General features: G+C 39.6%; 1 protein-coding gene across 5 annotated transcripts; it reads right to left on the bottom strand.

The window, feature by feature from the left end:
- Window positions 1–5,854: 5,854 nt before the first annotated feature.
- On the bottom strand, window positions 5,855–15,540 carry tcea3 (transcription elongation factor A (SII), 3). Of its 5 annotated transcripts, XM_034698741.1 has the most exons (16): window positions 15,310–15,540; window positions 14,582–14,644; window positions 13,974–14,079; window positions 13,734–13,839; window positions 11,743–12,276; window positions 10,374–10,433; window positions 10,123–10,194; window positions 9,910–9,978; window positions 9,761–9,823; window positions 9,596–9,670; window positions 7,711–7,871; window positions 7,523–7,579; window positions 7,237–7,391; window positions 6,982–7,128; window positions 6,383–6,454; window positions 5,855–6,289 (listed from the first exon to the last, which is right to left on the bottom strand). In XM_034698741.1, the coding sequence occupies exons 1-16, from the start codon at window positions 15,376–15,378 to the stop codon at window positions 6,281–6,283; spliced, it is 1,818 nt and encodes a 605-aa protein (XP_034554632.1). In that variant the 5' UTR covers window positions 15,379–15,540; the 3' UTR covers window positions 5,855–6,280. The 5 variants fall into 5 exon arrangements, with proteins under 5 accessions (XP_034554632.1, XP_034554633.1, XP_034554634.1 ...); XM_034698742.1 differs by lacking the exon at window positions 10,123–10,194 and having other exon boundaries at window positions 15,310–15,538; XM_034698743.1 differs by lacking the exon at window positions 11,743–12,276 and having other exon boundaries at window positions 15,310–15,535.
- Window positions 15,541–16,507: the final 967 nt, after the last annotated feature.

Below are 16,507 nucleotides of genomic sequence, written 5' to 3'. Positions count from 1 at the left end.
CATTCTGCTCAATGTTTCTGCTGTAAATGTTGGATTTTTATGTCTCGCAAAAAACAACTTTGAGTATAAAATAACCTGCTGTCTCACCAAATTCCCAAAACTACCCTCCAACTGATGAGTTGTTAACACTTATATGGTCCTCTACACTACATTAAGGCTGTGGGATAAGTAAGAGACAGGTGTATGTGAGTATTCTCATACATCAGTTGCTTTTTTTTCCACCACTTGTGAGCCAAAGCATTGAAAGCGACAGCTACTTGCTTGAGAGAAAAAGGCAGGAGGCTGAGAAAGACACCATCATCTCCACAGGAGTCTAGAGTTAGAGATCAACCATTCCCTCTCTTCCTTGCTGCATTAAAGTATCAACCATGACGCTTTCATCTGACGCAGCATCAGTAAAGGTAAACATTTAAGATTTTATGCCCACTCTTAGGGTTTATCATTAAACCCTGAGGTCTCAAGTCATTAGGCATTGTAATGAATAAATGCCCCCACTGTTACTACATTGAGACAACACTGAATGCATCCACCTTGAGCCTGAAGAAAAAACAAGGTTTAAAAAGAGTTAATTAAAGGATTTTAAGATTTTATACATAATAGTATTGTCCAATGTTTGAATAGGATGTAATATCTGGGAGAAAATACTATGATGCAGCCATGTGAATAGCAATGACAATTTTAGTTTTTAATTATTTTACAAACTCTTCAAAAAAAGAATCATTTTTGAAGGATGACAGATATAGCTTTTTTAAAATGAGAAGGTGGTTTGGATGCTTTAGAAGCTGCAGATGTTCTAAATTGAAAAGCCTCATCATTCTGCCTTGCTGCAGGTTTGCGTGACACTTCAGCTCCCGTAATAGGAAAATAAAGAGAATAAAATCAACCAACCATAACTACAGGTCTTGAAAATTAAATGAATTCATGCTTATTATTTGAACAAATTCAATACTTTCCCAGTTTCTAAAGATCTGGGGACCTTGAAGTGATACGTATCATGTTGTATTGTATTGTATTGTACCCTTTCCTATCCTATCCTATCCTATCCTATCCTATCCTATCCAATTATATCGTAACATTCTTGGCTTCAAGGACTCTATACCTGACCTTAAAACCATTCATGGATATTGTACTCCCCAATTTGACTGACATGGTGGCTTCTTTTTGTCCTTTTTTTGTTTGTTTTATTCATTTGTTATTGATGTTTTGTGGTTGTGTTGGTATGTTTCTGTCCCTGATTCTGTATTGTTAAAGTCAAAATGTTTGAAACACGCTGCATTGTCAGGTTGGAGATGGATATTGACCTCATCTGTCAAAGCATTTCTTTGTGAAGCTAATTAAAAAATACAATTTAGCCTGGACACTCTCAGCATTTTCGATTTTGAAGGGGTGTTATGATCAAGTGTGGCCGAGTGGATGCCGAAACCAATCAGAGCAATTAAACATGTTGTGTAGCGGTAGAATGCTAGGCTTGATTCAGCATTCAGTTAATATGGTTTGCCGCGCCAGTACAAAACAAATGACAAGATTTAGAATACAACCTTTTTATATTTATTATTTTTTATTTTTTATGTTAAGTGAACCATCCTGATACTAACACAAAAACATATCTAACTTCACCTCCAACATCAGCATCGTCTTGGCCATTTAGTCACCTCAACAGGCAGTAAACCTGTCCATAATAGATAAAGAATGGTGACTAGCCTGATCTAGACTGCGGCTGTTTTCAAAACGGCCTGCTACATACTACCTACTTATGCAGTATTCAGTGGGTACTGCCTTCTACATACTGCGTTTGAATTTAGTATCTAGTAGGACTGTTCTGTTTGATCTGTGTTGCAGTATGCTGGGCCAGACGTCACTGAATTTCCAGAATTTGGAAGTAAACAACAGCCAAGCTGATAGATAAACTGCTTCTTTAGCATCACTTATGATTTAAAAAGTTAGGAAGTGCTTTCTATGGAATTTAATCATTTTCACAGCAACTAAAAACTGAGTTCCCCCCGTCAAAAAAAGAAGAGAAAAGGAAAAGCGGAACAAGCGCTGTGCATTGTGGGAAACAGTATGTGGTGCACACTGTGAAATTTCCCCAAATCAGTAGACATCCGGGGAGTTTTGGCATACTGCAGATTTTGCTTTTGTTCACATACTACTTACTACATACTGAATTTTGGCCAAATCAGTACGTACTGCTAGTATAGTAGGCGGTTTCGAAAACAGCCTAAGATAGCCTAAATTCTTTCCAGATAAATTATGAGCTCTGTGATTTTTCTGCTTGCCAAGCTAGGACGATTGCCTTTAGTTTTAAAGCAATTCTAACCTAACCCTTACTGTATGAATCAGTCAGTCAGATTTCTCATGTACTGTAGTGTTTAATGGTAATCAGCAAATGTCAGCATGCTAACACCATGATTAAAAAAAAGCAAACATTACACCTGCATAACTCCCATATATTTGGACTATCAATGTGATCATGTTAGCATAAAGTTATAATCACCATTGACCCAAAGTAGAGCTTTTTAGAGGAGGCTGTAGAGAGGCTTTGTGCACGGCTACAGCCTTTTAATCCCATGAAACCATGAAACACTACTTATTTATCTTGGCTGTTCTTAATAAATATTGGAGAAATGGCCATCAGACAACAATTTTCATCTTCTAACCATCATTCCATAAAAATTATGAACTTTTCAGATGATAGAGCCTTTATACTGCTTCTACATACTGTCTGTACATTTGCTCCATGCTGTTGAGTTTTGCTATTTATTTTGACGTGTGCTGCTGACCTCTTCGACAGGCTGCCCTTGTAAATGAAGTCTTGATCTCAGTGGGTCTCATCTGGTTAAATAAAGGTTGAATAGTAATAATAAAAAAATTATATATTTAAATATATATATACTGTTCTCTGAGCCCATTAACAACAGGGTAAAGTCTTTTGTTTGTTTTATAGCCTTGCCATCCTGAATATGTACCGTAGCAGGCACCTACCAAATCTAATTTGCTTCCATATTTGGAGAGGCTGCCTGCAACACCAGGAGACTATGTGGTAACAGACTTAACATTTAAGACAAAGATTTTCAAGAACGCTAATAATATAATGAGCTGTGTAAGCTGAGCGATTACTGTGTGAATATTCAAATAATCAATGACTCTCCTGAGTAAGCTGCATCATTTAGCATTTAACCTACTTTAACATATGATTGAGCACAATGTTGTTGAAATTCCTACAAAGCATGTTCCCCTTGAAAGAGATAAAATTGTGGCCAAACGATCTGCTGTGTAGTGAAATAAATTCATCCTGACTGACAGTCACTTTGACTCCTGAGGTCGTTATGTTTTGAAGCTGACAGAGTTTTGACATTGGTTGATGCCTGAATGTGGCTGTCAGTGATGGATCGGCATGCTTTTCTCTAGTGACTGCAACATCTAAACTGAATTTACATCAGCATGCATCTTTGATTTACTTGACATGACATGTCCCTCCGGCACATGTATACATCTGTGTTATAGGTCACACCAGAAAAAAAGACACTGACAAACACTTGTATCTTTAAGCAGCACAGCCACAGTATATCCTTTAAATCCAAAAAGAATCACACAAATGAACACAAAGAAGGGTGTCAGAAATAACAAGGAGTGGAGCTAAATCAACACTCAACATAATTACTATCTCATTCATTCGTTTGATGTAAGAAGCAAAAATTTTGTCTTCCAGTTGAGATTTCAAAACTGCTTCTTGAAGCTGGCAGACGTGTAAGAAGACCAGACCTTGTGCTTTTTTTTTTTTAATGTGAAACTCTTTTAAGTGCAGCTTCAAAGACATGCAGACTCTTCTTCAACTGATGGATAGAAGGTTGTGGTCCTTGTGCCATTTTAAATGTCATCTCTTGTTGTGGTGACCCCATTAGACTAAAGGCTCCCAAACTACAATGTCAAACATAAAAGTAGACATATACTGGTCTGGTCACACACCAGAGCAGCTATCATTTGAAATTATGTTGCAAAAGCCCTTTACCACACTGACCCATATAGAAGTATTCAGGGCTGGTCATGTACTGTAGAAAAAGATGGACATAGCCACTGTGATTTCAGCCATTGGTTTCTGAAATGCAAATATTACAGCTCGGCTTATGGCTGCTGCCGTGTCGGTTTTCTGGAGCCAAAGTGACTATATTCGGAGGGGAGGATGGTGCTGGAGTGGAGGGAAGGTTTGGCAACAGACAAATTATCAAAGCTACACAGTATATGAATAATTTATTTCCCCTTATGTTTCATGAGGCAAAGATTTTATTTCTTGTGGTTGCTTAAGCTTTTTATTTATCAGACTAAAGATGCTAACATAGCTTATGGAGCATGGAGGAATTGCCACTTGCTCACCTGTCCACCCTTATCACCTGAGGAAACCCTGAACTGTCATTTTAATAAGGGTCCTGCCTTTTTGTTTGTATGTTTGTTTGTTTGGCATTTGGAGCCAACTCAAGCCTACACTTAATGAACTTTGATTTTTTTGCACTTCTACATTAGCCTCATTGGGGTCACTAATTAGCCTAAGTTATTCATTTCCCCAGGGGCAGAGCCAGGAAACATTTTTTAGATAATTTTATATTAGAAATGAAAGTTTATGTGATTAGTGGAGATTACTCTAACCCTTGGTTTGTGGTAAGCCTCAAATGTATGTATACCACATTACCACTCGCCACAGTTCATTCCACTTGTGTGTTTGCTGATTTTAGTACCAAAGTGCAGATTAATTTGAATGTATGTAGCTTTATAATTTATATTTGGACATTCTGTTTATATCTCAGGTGATATTTCCTGCCAACTTTTAGATTCCAGGCTTTAATATGGCTCTAACACTGGTGTAATAGTGTAAAATAACTCAGTGATGTTCTCTGACCTCAGTCTGCACTCTAACAGAAGTCTTCTAATGCTGCAATGATGCAGAAGAAGTAAATGAATGTGGTCTCAGCTCACAGGAAACCAGATGGTAAATACTCAGCCAGAGGGCTGCTGGGGAGCTGCTCCTCTTTTCCATTACTTCTATATCTCTGTCCACATTTCTCACATTACCATCTAGTCATACATTTGTATGTTAATATTAAACATGCACATGAGTTTCTTGGACACGTTTCTTTCTATACTTTCTCATTTACCAAATCCAGTATGGTTGAGGAGACAGGTTTATTTGAATGGCTTTTTATGTTGTCACTGTAGTCTTAAGTAGCTCTTCCCTTCGGCTTTCAAAGTGTGTTGGACTGACACTAACAAGCAAGCGTCAGTCTGATTATGATTAACCTGATAACCTGGAGAGAGAAGATTTCATCCGAACTGATGCTGTTGTGTTTTGAGTTATGACTTGTTGCCATCTACTGTGAACTTTAAGTAGTGCAACAAAAATGTTATATGAGCCAACAATCAAAGTATTTCACTGACAAATTTCTTTCTATGATAAATGACATACTGTTTATGTGCTGTAATTCTTGATTTCAACATTACTGTTTGATTGTCTGATTTCCTCTGAGTTCATAGATTTGACATTTGCTCTCTTTTTCTGCACAATAAAGGGACAAACTGGGCTCTGTTCAAGCTTGTATTATAAAATTGAAGATGTAGTACAAACTGCAGCTTCATGGCTCACAGTTTGTTTTATCAAATGTCACCAGATGGTCTGTGCACTATCGGCATGTCATCTTTTAAAACTTGATACTGATAAGAAACAAGAGGAACTGTAGTAAACTCAGCAAACAACAAAAAATGTGACAATAATGTGTTTGTACATTATACAAGAAAGCAAATAAAATCATATTGTGTGTTATAAGGACATAACAATGATGATAACACAATAAGAAGTGACTCTAAAGAAGACTGACTACATTTCTTCATCAACATGAGTTTAACGAGCTGTCATGCTGAAGATGAAAGCAGCTTTATTGAAGTTTGATATATACAGAGTGAACAGCTGTGATGATATTCGTCCAGGTGATTACTGGGTTGTGTTTGAAAATTGGCAGCACCATGATCATAATTCGTTATTGCAACGGTCATCAAACTGAAATTCATGCTCAGTCTTCAATTCATTCAGAATACAGCAAACCCTGATTGTTAGCACATGCTTATAAATCTGAAAAATATAAGTAAAAATTGTAAGAACACTTTGATCTCTTTGTCTCTTCATCACTTTTATCACAAGCTGCAATAATTTATAACCCCCCCTCCCCATCAAAAAATAGAAAAAAAGCAGCTCAATATGCTCAGAAAAATAAAACCTGGTTCCACCTGGAGGGCATCAGCAGAACTGAAATACAGAGGGGGAAAAACAAGTATTACACCAAGAGTTTAAACTTCATAGGATACGAGTTATTAAACTAAAAGCCAGGGACAGACTTACCTTCCAGCGGTTACCACACTCATTACACAAAACAAATGTGGTCATCGGCTCATCAGCACTGCGTGTCTGCACCTGCAACACACGCACGCACGCACATGATGCTTAGTGAGCAGTGAACTATATTCTAGCATGCACGCTAAAAAGCTGTGAAGAACAAGCTGAAACAGAGTCCACATCATTTACTCTCAAATCCAAACGGCTGAATATCTCCTAACGTACGAAGCTTTAACATCTACAACATGTTAGTTTCTACTTTGACTTTGATTCTGTACCTGAAAACAGATATCTTCAGAGAATCTTGTGAATTTCTGAGCAATTTCTCATAAAAACAAAAAGGTCTGGAAAACTTGTTTTGAGGAGAAATTAAAAAATCCATAAATGCACATTTATTTTTTGCATTATTCAAACCTTACAGCCTGATTACAAGGCTGTTTCTGTTCGTGGTTTCTCTCCAGCCTTCTTGCATTTTATTATTTACCTCCATCCCCTGACTTCTTCCGTATAATGAAACATCAAAAAACACATTTTCTATCACTGAAGCTTTGTTCTTTTCTGAGGTGTGTTTCTGTACAGGTTCTTCATGTGGGTCTGTTTGTTACCTGGTTGTAGGTGCAGTTCTTCTTCTTGCACTTGTCGCACTGCAGCAGGTCGGTGGAGGTGCCTCCTGTTTTAGCCATTTGGTGTTCTCTGATAGCTTCCTGAGTGAGAACGTTCCTCAGCTGTTTCAGCTCGTCACTGGCCATCTCCTGCGGAAAGAACACATTCGTGAAAATACAGAGCAGAGGTGACAATGTGAAGGACTGTCAATGAAATACATTCAATGATGTTTAGTATCCGGCTACAGCGCTGAGTACCTCAGTAGTCATGGAGGCAATGCGGCTCAGTTCAATGCTTCCTGCAAGAACGTTTCTGCGAAGGCCCGGGTTCTTTGGGTCCTTTAAGTTGCTGATGCGACTGCGGACTCTGTTTTTATATTTCATGTCAGTGGCCTTGATCTCCTGATAGATATGTTTGACTGTACAGTCAAGGAAGATTGTAGCAATGATGATGAATATGATAAATCTAATTTGGATTATCACAGAATGAATTTGGCAAACCACCCATACAAAAAATAAATAAATAGACTAAACAGAAGGATATGATCTTCAATCTCTGCAGCCATGCTGTCACAGTTGGTTCCATAGTCTTTGTAGTAGTCTGTGAAGAGAAGGAAAAATATATTTAATGTTCTCTTCTGCATTGATTTATGTTTCTCAAGCGTCATCACTATGTGGTCTGTTTCTGTGAGAGTGTGTAGAGACTCTCAGTGATAGTAGTCTCATCCTCACTGTCGGTGCGCAGAGCAGCTGACAACAGCTCAATACACTTGTCTCTGATGGTTTCTCCGGTAGAGAGGTGAGGGGACAGCGGACCCCCAGCAGAACTGAAGCTGGGTGACATTGGGCTGGTCGGGGTGGTGGGAGACTTAGGGGTATCCATCTTGCTCTTTCTGCAGGAAAAGCACAAATAAAAACAAATCTGACCGTAAGAGACATAGCTGCTGTGTTGATTCTAACTTCACCTCAGGAGTCTCTGGTTATGAAAAAAATGTATTACAATTAAAGCAATTGATTTATAGTAATAGATTATAATAATAGATTTATATATTAGTGTGTAACCACTGATTTGGGAGTATAGGTGACATACAATTTGATTTACAGCAGGCTGAAGTAACAGCTTTTCACACATTTAACTGTTTAAAAAGCAGGACCAGAAAAGCTTTGTTCACCTGAGGCACCAAAACCAACTCAAACGAAAAGTTTCACACAGGGGGCGCTTTCTATTTTTCTACCGAACCACCCTCATCAATTCTTGAAAATAGACTTTAGTCATTAAGATTTTTGCCTTTGGCCACTTTAAGAATTCTTTCATCTGGCAAAAGGTTAAAAAAGCTACCGTACAACTAATTTCTAAGTTGTCTTTTAAAAGGAAACTACCATACTGAGGGTTCGGTACCCTCAAGGTTTTACACCTTTATAAATCATCTGTCTGTGGCAGAGAAGAGGATAAAGTTGTCAAGAGACTGAGCAATACAGTTTCTTCTGGGCTGTCAAAAAGAAGTAGTGTAATGCTAAAGAAAGACATCCAGAGGAACATCTCCCAACTAATGAGGTTAACTTGAGACAGGTTAGCAACATGACTGGGTATAAAAGGAGCACTCCAGAGAGGCTGGGTCTCTCAGTAGTAAAAAATTGAGGTTCAACACTCAGTGAGAGACTGAGTGAGGTAAAAGTTCTAGAGTAATGTTCCTGGGTGGACTGACACTGTGTGATAACAGCACGCAAGTGTCAGATATCGTGCTGAATCACTCGCGTGCAGTTAGGACATTCCAATTGGAAACAAATCAAATTAAACATTCTTTTCATAATTCATGGACGCCGCTTTCTCTGCTCTAAAGAGGAGAGGGACCACCCAGCTTGTTATCAGTGCACAGTTAAAGCTGGGGTTGGTAGTCAGATTTAGATACACTTTTTGTTATACTGGTTAAAATGATCTTTATGTCCTGATGGCAATCAATAAATAATGTGTTCTGAAAAAAGAGCGAAAAAAGCTGCTATCTACAGCTGGAGTAAACCTGGGAAAACACCAACCAATCACCGTTTTTTGGGTGCCAAAGTTTTTTAACCATTCAAATCCTGTCCTGCCGTTCTGCCCGCCTCCTGCGCGTACATTTCCCCGGCATGCACTCCTCGTCCCCGTCTCTGCTTCCCCTGACTCTATTTACTGCCCCTCTCGCTCGTCCTCGGGCCTGTCCCCTCTGACCCAATGAGGTGCTTTGCTCAGGACTGTAGTCCGGATCAGAGTCTAAAAATCTCTCACCACGGGGGGGCTCTGACAAGTAAAAGAATTAATTACATTTTTGGAGGAGCTCCGAGGGGAGGAGGGGAGGGGTTAGATGGAGTCATGAGGAAATGCTACATTCAAATTCATGCTAGTTTTCCAAGACTACCAACCCCAGCTTTAAAAAGCCAGCATCATCTCATGTGATAGCATAATAATAAATAATCCTTGAATCCTTAAATTATTTGTAAACCATCGAAATCTGTTTTATGAACATTTTACACAGCATCCCAACTTTTTGGGAACTTGGGGAAATAAACGTGTGTATCATCAGCATAGAGTATAATAAAGCTGCAATTACTCCCAGTATTGTGAACAAAGTTACATACAAACCTTTCAACACTGTCGGTAGAGGGTTTCCTCTGTGGGGGTACGGGCTGGGAGGTCTTGGATCCCTGAGACTCTCTCCTATAATATAAAGTTAGAATCAAACCAATAGGTTCTCAACTGAATGTAATTTTAATAGAAAATTGTCTCTCTCTTCTTGGTCTTGTTTACCTTTCAGTAGTTAGCTTCTTTGCTGGTGGTGAGCTGCTTTTCTTTGAATCAGTAGATTCCCGCCTGCAGTTAGTAAGATAGACTATCAGTCTGGTTTTGTCATTTTGTAATAAATCTGAGTGAATTTTAAAGTACTACACCAGTCCTACCTGTCAGGTTTGGAGTCAGAGGACTGACGTTTCACCGGCTGGCCAGGCTTCGAGTCGCATGAGTCTTTCCTGCAACAAAAGAGGTGTGAAATTTTAGCATTAAAACCATTGATGTAAAAAGAAAAAGCAGGATTTGTCTGACTTTGTCAGGCTCTGGGCTGGATAAATAGAAATGCAAAACACAGTGGATTTAACTTTCCTGCTCCTGCACACCTTTGTTTTTCTTTTCTGACTTCCGTACTGGGCTTTTTCGGAGGCATCGGTTTAGAGTCACATGAATCTTTCCTGACAGAAGGAAACACTTTGTTTTATGCTCCAACAAATCCACTCAGGTTGGTAATAGTATAAAATGAAAAGCTCCCCATGCACAGAAGCTATCAAAGAGATGGTTGATGAAGCTACAGTCCAAATCAAAAAACCTCTTTGTAACCTAACAAGCATTTTCACACTCATGCCTCGCCAACCTTTCTGTCTTGGCTTCATCTGAGTGTTTTTTTGGCACTTTGCTGTCTGATGAGTCCTTCCTGCAAGAAGAAAACATGAACTCTCGTAACAGCAAAACACACAGAGAACTGACTCTGCACTGTGTCAACACGTACAAACAAGAAACAGATATTACAGTCGGTGTCTCTGATCCACCACAGACAACACAAACGTCATTTAATCTAGGCTGAATGAGAGACTGAATAATTTCCAGATCCTGAACCTGTCTTTCTTCACAATCTTTTCTTCCCGATCTGAAGTCTTCTTCAGTGGTAAAGGTTTACAGTCTGATGACTCCTTCCTGCTGTGACAAACAACACAAGGATTCAATGCAGAGAAGGAAAAACTCTGCTTGTTTTTTCCAAAATAATCCCAGCCAGTGACCACATGCAGTCTGAAATGAAACTCATGAGATCCAGACCTCTCCTTTTTCCCGTCAAGAGAGGGACGCTTCACAGGAGGCGGTGGATGAAGGTGAAGAGGAAGTGGAGGAAGAGGAGCGTTTGGGTCAGGAGGCTCTTTTCTGTATGAAAAATTCACCAGTGAGCTGAGCTGGAAACCTTTAGGATGATGGTTGTCATATAAGGTAATGCAGTGAGCATGCAGACTCAGACCTTGGTGGAGGAGGATGAAGGTGCAGAGGAAGAGGAGCGATGGGAGCATTTGGGTCTGGTGGAGCTTTCCTGATGCAGATATCAGCATTTGTTTGACAGAAAATGTAACAAAAACTTGTGCTTAACTCAAAAAACACACGAGAAACGTGCACCAGAGTATGTCTGACCTCTCTTTCTTTACTTCCAGTGAAAGACGCTTTGCTGGAGGAGAGGCAGGGCAAGGACGGGGTAGTCTGGAAGAAGAGTCTTTAACGTCCTTCCTGAGTTACAGCAGTAAAAGTCAGAGCAAGTCAAGAATCCCAGATGATGTGGCATGCTGTCCAAGCTAAGTCCAAAACAATTTAAATAAAGACACACCTGACTAACCATCACAGCATGCAGCATGCACACAGGGTTTCCTTTAAGGCCGAGACCTGGGTTAAAAAAAACTGTAGTGACAAAATTTTGTGTAAATGAGTGGCTCAGAAAGAGTCCAGTCATGCAGGAACACGTCAGTCTGTCATGCTCTTCTGACCAGGCTGAACAAGGACTCCTGACCTTTCTTTTTTCAGATCCACAGACGGGCGTTTGATCAGCAGAGGAGGCCGTTCAGGTCGAGGAGAGGGGAACCGAGTGGGATATAGGACGGTGCTGTCCAATACTCCTCTCCTGAAATAAATCAGTCAGTCTGAAGCTCTGCTGGACGTTTTTTTTTTTCCTTAAATGATAATCAGCTAATAGCCATCGCCCCTCTCACCTTTCAAATAATGGTTTATGAACATCTGCAGGCTTCTCACATGGCGGCCTCTCTCGATGCAGGGTGTTAATTGGCCTCTCATGCCTGCTGTCCTCTCTGTGTTTCTCTCTCTTCGTGTCATATGAGTAGCTGTGCTTCTTCAACTCCTCTTGGTGTTTTTCCTTTTTCACTTCGTCCATGAGTCGCATCTTCTTTGGTTCTTCAAAAGGCCTTTCCCGACTTGGTTCTGGCTTGTGTTTCTCATTTTGTAGGTCCTGAACATGCTTTTGTTTCTTGTTATCCATGTCTACTTTGTGGTTTTCTACGGTTCTGTGCTTTTGGAGTTCTTCTAAATGCTTCTCTCTTCCTCTCTCTCTGATTTCTTGGGAATTTTTCTCATTTTGGTGCTCCAGCGGGGGCTTCTCGTGGCCAGGGTCATCACTGTGTCTCTCTTTGTTCTTGTGTTCATCATTGTGTTTTTCTTTTCTGTCTATATCAGGGTGTCTTTTGTCAGGATCTGCATCCTGTTTTGGTTTGACATCCAGGTTTCTGTGACTAATAGAAACAAAGGAGTAACATTATTCACTTAAGTTGATGAGCCAAAGGAGGTTTATCTGTTTTACGTTGGTCTGGTCTGTTGTTGTAATGAAACTTAAGCCGCACTGTATCATCACTAAAATTGTGGGGTGATATAGCATTTCCTCCGATACTCATATCCAGCCTAAAAGTTTATATTTTATTTTCCTTTTATTTATGTCAGCTAGTGCTTCATTTAATTGTTTCTTTAGTAAACACAGTTTTACAGTATGTGTAACAACTCCTGACAGCTGTTTCCAAATGTTATTTGCAGATTGGACAAGTACTTCAATAGCGAGAAACTCAAGAAAATCTAACATAATCATTTTATTTCTTCTGTTCTCATTCTAAGTATAACATTTTGTCCTTGGTGCTGGACATTCTCTTTCTTTAGAGTCTTCAGAGATCTGAATATCCCTGACATTAACTGCTGACTGCAGGAAGAAATATATTTTTTCACTGCATGCCATGATGATGCAATGCCAGCCATCAGTGGGTAGAAAATTATACTTCTTCAAAACAAAATGATGATGAAAGTCTATGGAAATGACAAAGAGGTGAAGATGGAGAGATTTAAAATCTCCTGTCGCACAAAAACATAAATCCCCTCTACATCATTTTACGTCATCCTGACGCAAATATTCATTCTCCTGTTTCAAAGTAATCCTCAGGGCAGCCGTGGTTTGTTACTCATGACAATTTTCTTTAACCTTAAAGTTTCTTGGGTGGTTTTTGAAAAACCTCCTGTAGAGTGATTTTAAGGCAGGTATTTTAAATTGTGCATGTCTGAACATGAAAAAATACTGTTTGCCTGGTGCTGTGCAAATGTTTCCCTGATTTGTTGAGTTTGGATTTAAAGGTGTAGTTCAGGTTTTATTAAAGTGTGGTTGTATGAGGTACATGTCAATAGTAAATGTGTTATCCCAAGAGAAGCATGTCAGCTCGGCTTCTTGATTGAGAAACCGAGCAGAGAACTGGCATGGAAGCTAGGCTATTCACCACTTCAGATTGAGTCAATTTAACAGGATTGTGTATGTGTCCGCAAGTAACACTAAAACAAAGTGGCTTTCTGGCGGAAAAGTAAAGCACTGAAATATTTCTAAATATAGCGTACACTTAAACCAACATTGGTGTTTTAGTTGGACTTTCCTACAATTAGCTAAACTACGTGGTAGCCTTGACCCAATCTGCAGCGGTTGATAGCCTAGATTCTGTGCCAGTACTCCAGACAGTTTTTCAACAAAGAGGCCAAGCTGACCGGGGTCCCCTGTGGGTAATATTGACCAGTACCTCATACAACCTCATGTCAAATAAATACAAAACTGTCCTTTTAAAGAAGCCAGGTAACACACATTCAGGTGAACTGACTTGAAACATACATAAAACCTTCCTGTGTCTGTGTTTGGTATGGTGTGACCTGTGAAGCAGACACTGACCTGCTGTGTGTGTCAGAGGGGGAGCTGTGAGGAGACGTCACTGTCTTGCTGGAGTCCAAACCGTTCTTCATGTCTGCTGGTTTCTCATCCTGAGAGGGGCCCGAGTCTTTGAGAATATTTGGATGAATAATGAAAGCAAATCATCTACAGGTTGTGTGTATTTATGGCACATATCCCTAAACAGGCCTCTATAAATTATGTGAAAATGTAAATCATGTAACATGTCATGAAGAAGAGTACCCAGAAGTCTTTTCCAGTCTTTAATGAGGACCTTTGCCAAAGCAATGACTTCCTCATCTGTGCAGTGCTTTCTGATGCCGTTGACAGACATGCCAATCCTTGTTTCCTAAAACAAACAAACACGGATGCAGAAATGTAAATCAGCAATCACACATGTCATTTTGGTGAATGTTTTTGGAAGTTCTGTAAGGAACATTCTATGTTAATTTTGGCACCGGCTGTGGACAGATACCTGTTATCTCTTTGGGGATTTTGTTCTGTGCAGTCTGACTGTGCTTAATTTTTATGGAGAAACGTATGACTGAGTGTCAATCTCAGAAAAAGGCTGTTTCAGCAGCAACAACTGGCACCTACTCCCCACCAGACGTTTCAGAGATCTAAAATAAATATATACAAGTAGTAGATCTTTAAGCGAATGATCTGGTTTGCTTGTTTTGCACATAAAGATGCACCAGTGTTAACTCCAGTCTGTTTTAAAACCAGCAAAAAAAAAAATCTACACAGGAGCTTTAAACTATAATGTGTCCTATAAGGCCAGTGGTTACTGGTAAATAGAAACACTGAACTATGAGAAAGTAAATAGTCTGGTATAATACAGTGGAGCCTACCTGGAGGAGTTTAAGTGACATATTGAAAGCTTTCAGTTCCCTCAGCAAGTCAATGGCTCCTTCCTGAAAAAAAAAAAACAATCACTTTGAACCTTTAAATCTCAAACGTGTTCATTAATAAAATTGTAATGACAATATAAGACGCAGATTTAATTGCGTACAAGTTTGATGTTTCTGTGAGTGTTGGCTTTATTCTGTATCATGACAGATTCTACTGTTTTGCTGACTACTACACCATCGTCTGCTGCAACTGTTACTCTAACAGTGCACGAGCGCCATTAAACAGCGTCCTGTTTGCAGACACAACACAAGCACACACACACACACACACACACACACACACACACGACCTTGGCCTCGTTGTTTACTTTCTGATGCATGAGTTACAGATCGAACTCAATATGGCCACCAGCAATAATTTCACACAAACTTGTCGATAAGCTGACAAAACTTGATCCATGTGTCGCTGCAGACTCAGAAATAACTGAACGTCCTGCGAGCAAAATGTCTGCAAACATGTGCCAAACACCTGTTGACCACTTGTTATATCACCGTCAGGTTCAGATTACAGCCATGCAAACTGTCTGAATACACATGCAGACGAGCTGAAAACTTTTCTTCACCGTTAATCTGGAGTAAACTGTTTCATTTTGTTAAGAGGCGTTCACGGGCCTCCTCCACAACACGAGGACTACGCGCCACCTGTGGTTGTCAAAATATAGACTCACCGTGTTATTTCTAGACACCATCTTGTCCAGTTTTTTGGCTATCCTGATGAGATCCTCCTCTCGCGTCATCGCTGCATTTACTCGACAGAGAACGGACGAGTATGTCGATTAACAACTTAGCAGAAAAAGTGAAATTAAGTTTAAAAAAATGAGTATCCGCTGAGGTCGGACTTTACGCACGGCGCGCTCCATTCAGCCAGAGGCGTGTCCTGCTGCAGGATCCCAGCTGACCTACCCCACACATGACAACAACTAAATATAGACCCAAGTAGATACATGGGACAACACCACTATCTAAAATATCACAATGTAGTTCAACGACATTTCCTATGAAAGAGTCAAACTCTGCAAGTACTTCCTCGTTTGCTTGATTTAAGCAGCCAATCAGAGGTTTAAGCATTGTTACTTTTATCTTAAATCGTATTGGATTTATATTCTGTCTGATGTATTCCCTTTTGGCAATATGTAACTAGCAGATGTTTGCATATGACAGGCAGCAGCTGCTCGACTAAAAGAAGCCTGACACAAATACTGAATGCACAACAGTTCTCTACATGTTTATTACCTTTACGTCTCAGCTTCAGCTCCGAGTTACAAACATTGATCACGTTTAGCAGTAAGTTGTCAATGTGCAGATGGGGAGGGAACATTAGGCAAGATTTATACTTAGGTTTTTAGAGGTTAGTTAAAAAAAAATCTGTTTTCCACCAGAGGGCGCTGCGATGTAAGTTCAGGTTCAAACAACTTCACAGGAAAACAGTTCAGAACTTGTCATGACATTTCACTTTGAAACACTGACCCTGCACGTGGCTTTTATTTGCTACCATTTATTCTGAGAAATTAAAAAAATAATCAAGATTACTTTGGGATTTAATGTAGATTGAGACTTTCAATAGTTGATTTTCCTTCTTTCTAATTCCCCCCCAAAACTGTTGCCAGATATGTTTAAAATTGATATTAAAGAATGAATATTCTCACTATGCATGCTGTTTTCCATGAAATAAAAACTCACACCTAGAGTTTAAAGTGATATCCTAATGTTGGACTGCTATTATCTTATTTGAAATGTCTTATTGCATAAGTCTGTGCTGCTGCCCACAGTCCTGCTTTGACTCCTAATTTATACACAGCTGAGGTCAGTTAAACAAACATTCGTAGAAAGAATTTGCTCGCCGTTAGTGGAGCAAGTGCTTTCTAC

Source organism: Notolabrus celidotus, chromosome 12 (genome assembly GCF_009762535.1).
Source record: "Notolabrus celidotus isolate fNotCel1 chromosome 12, fNotCel1.pri, whole genome shotgun sequence".
NCBI lineage: Eukaryota > Metazoa > Chordata > Actinopteri > Labriformes > Labridae > Notolabrus > Notolabrus celidotus.
This window is presented reverse-complemented; position numbering and strand designations above follow the sequence as displayed.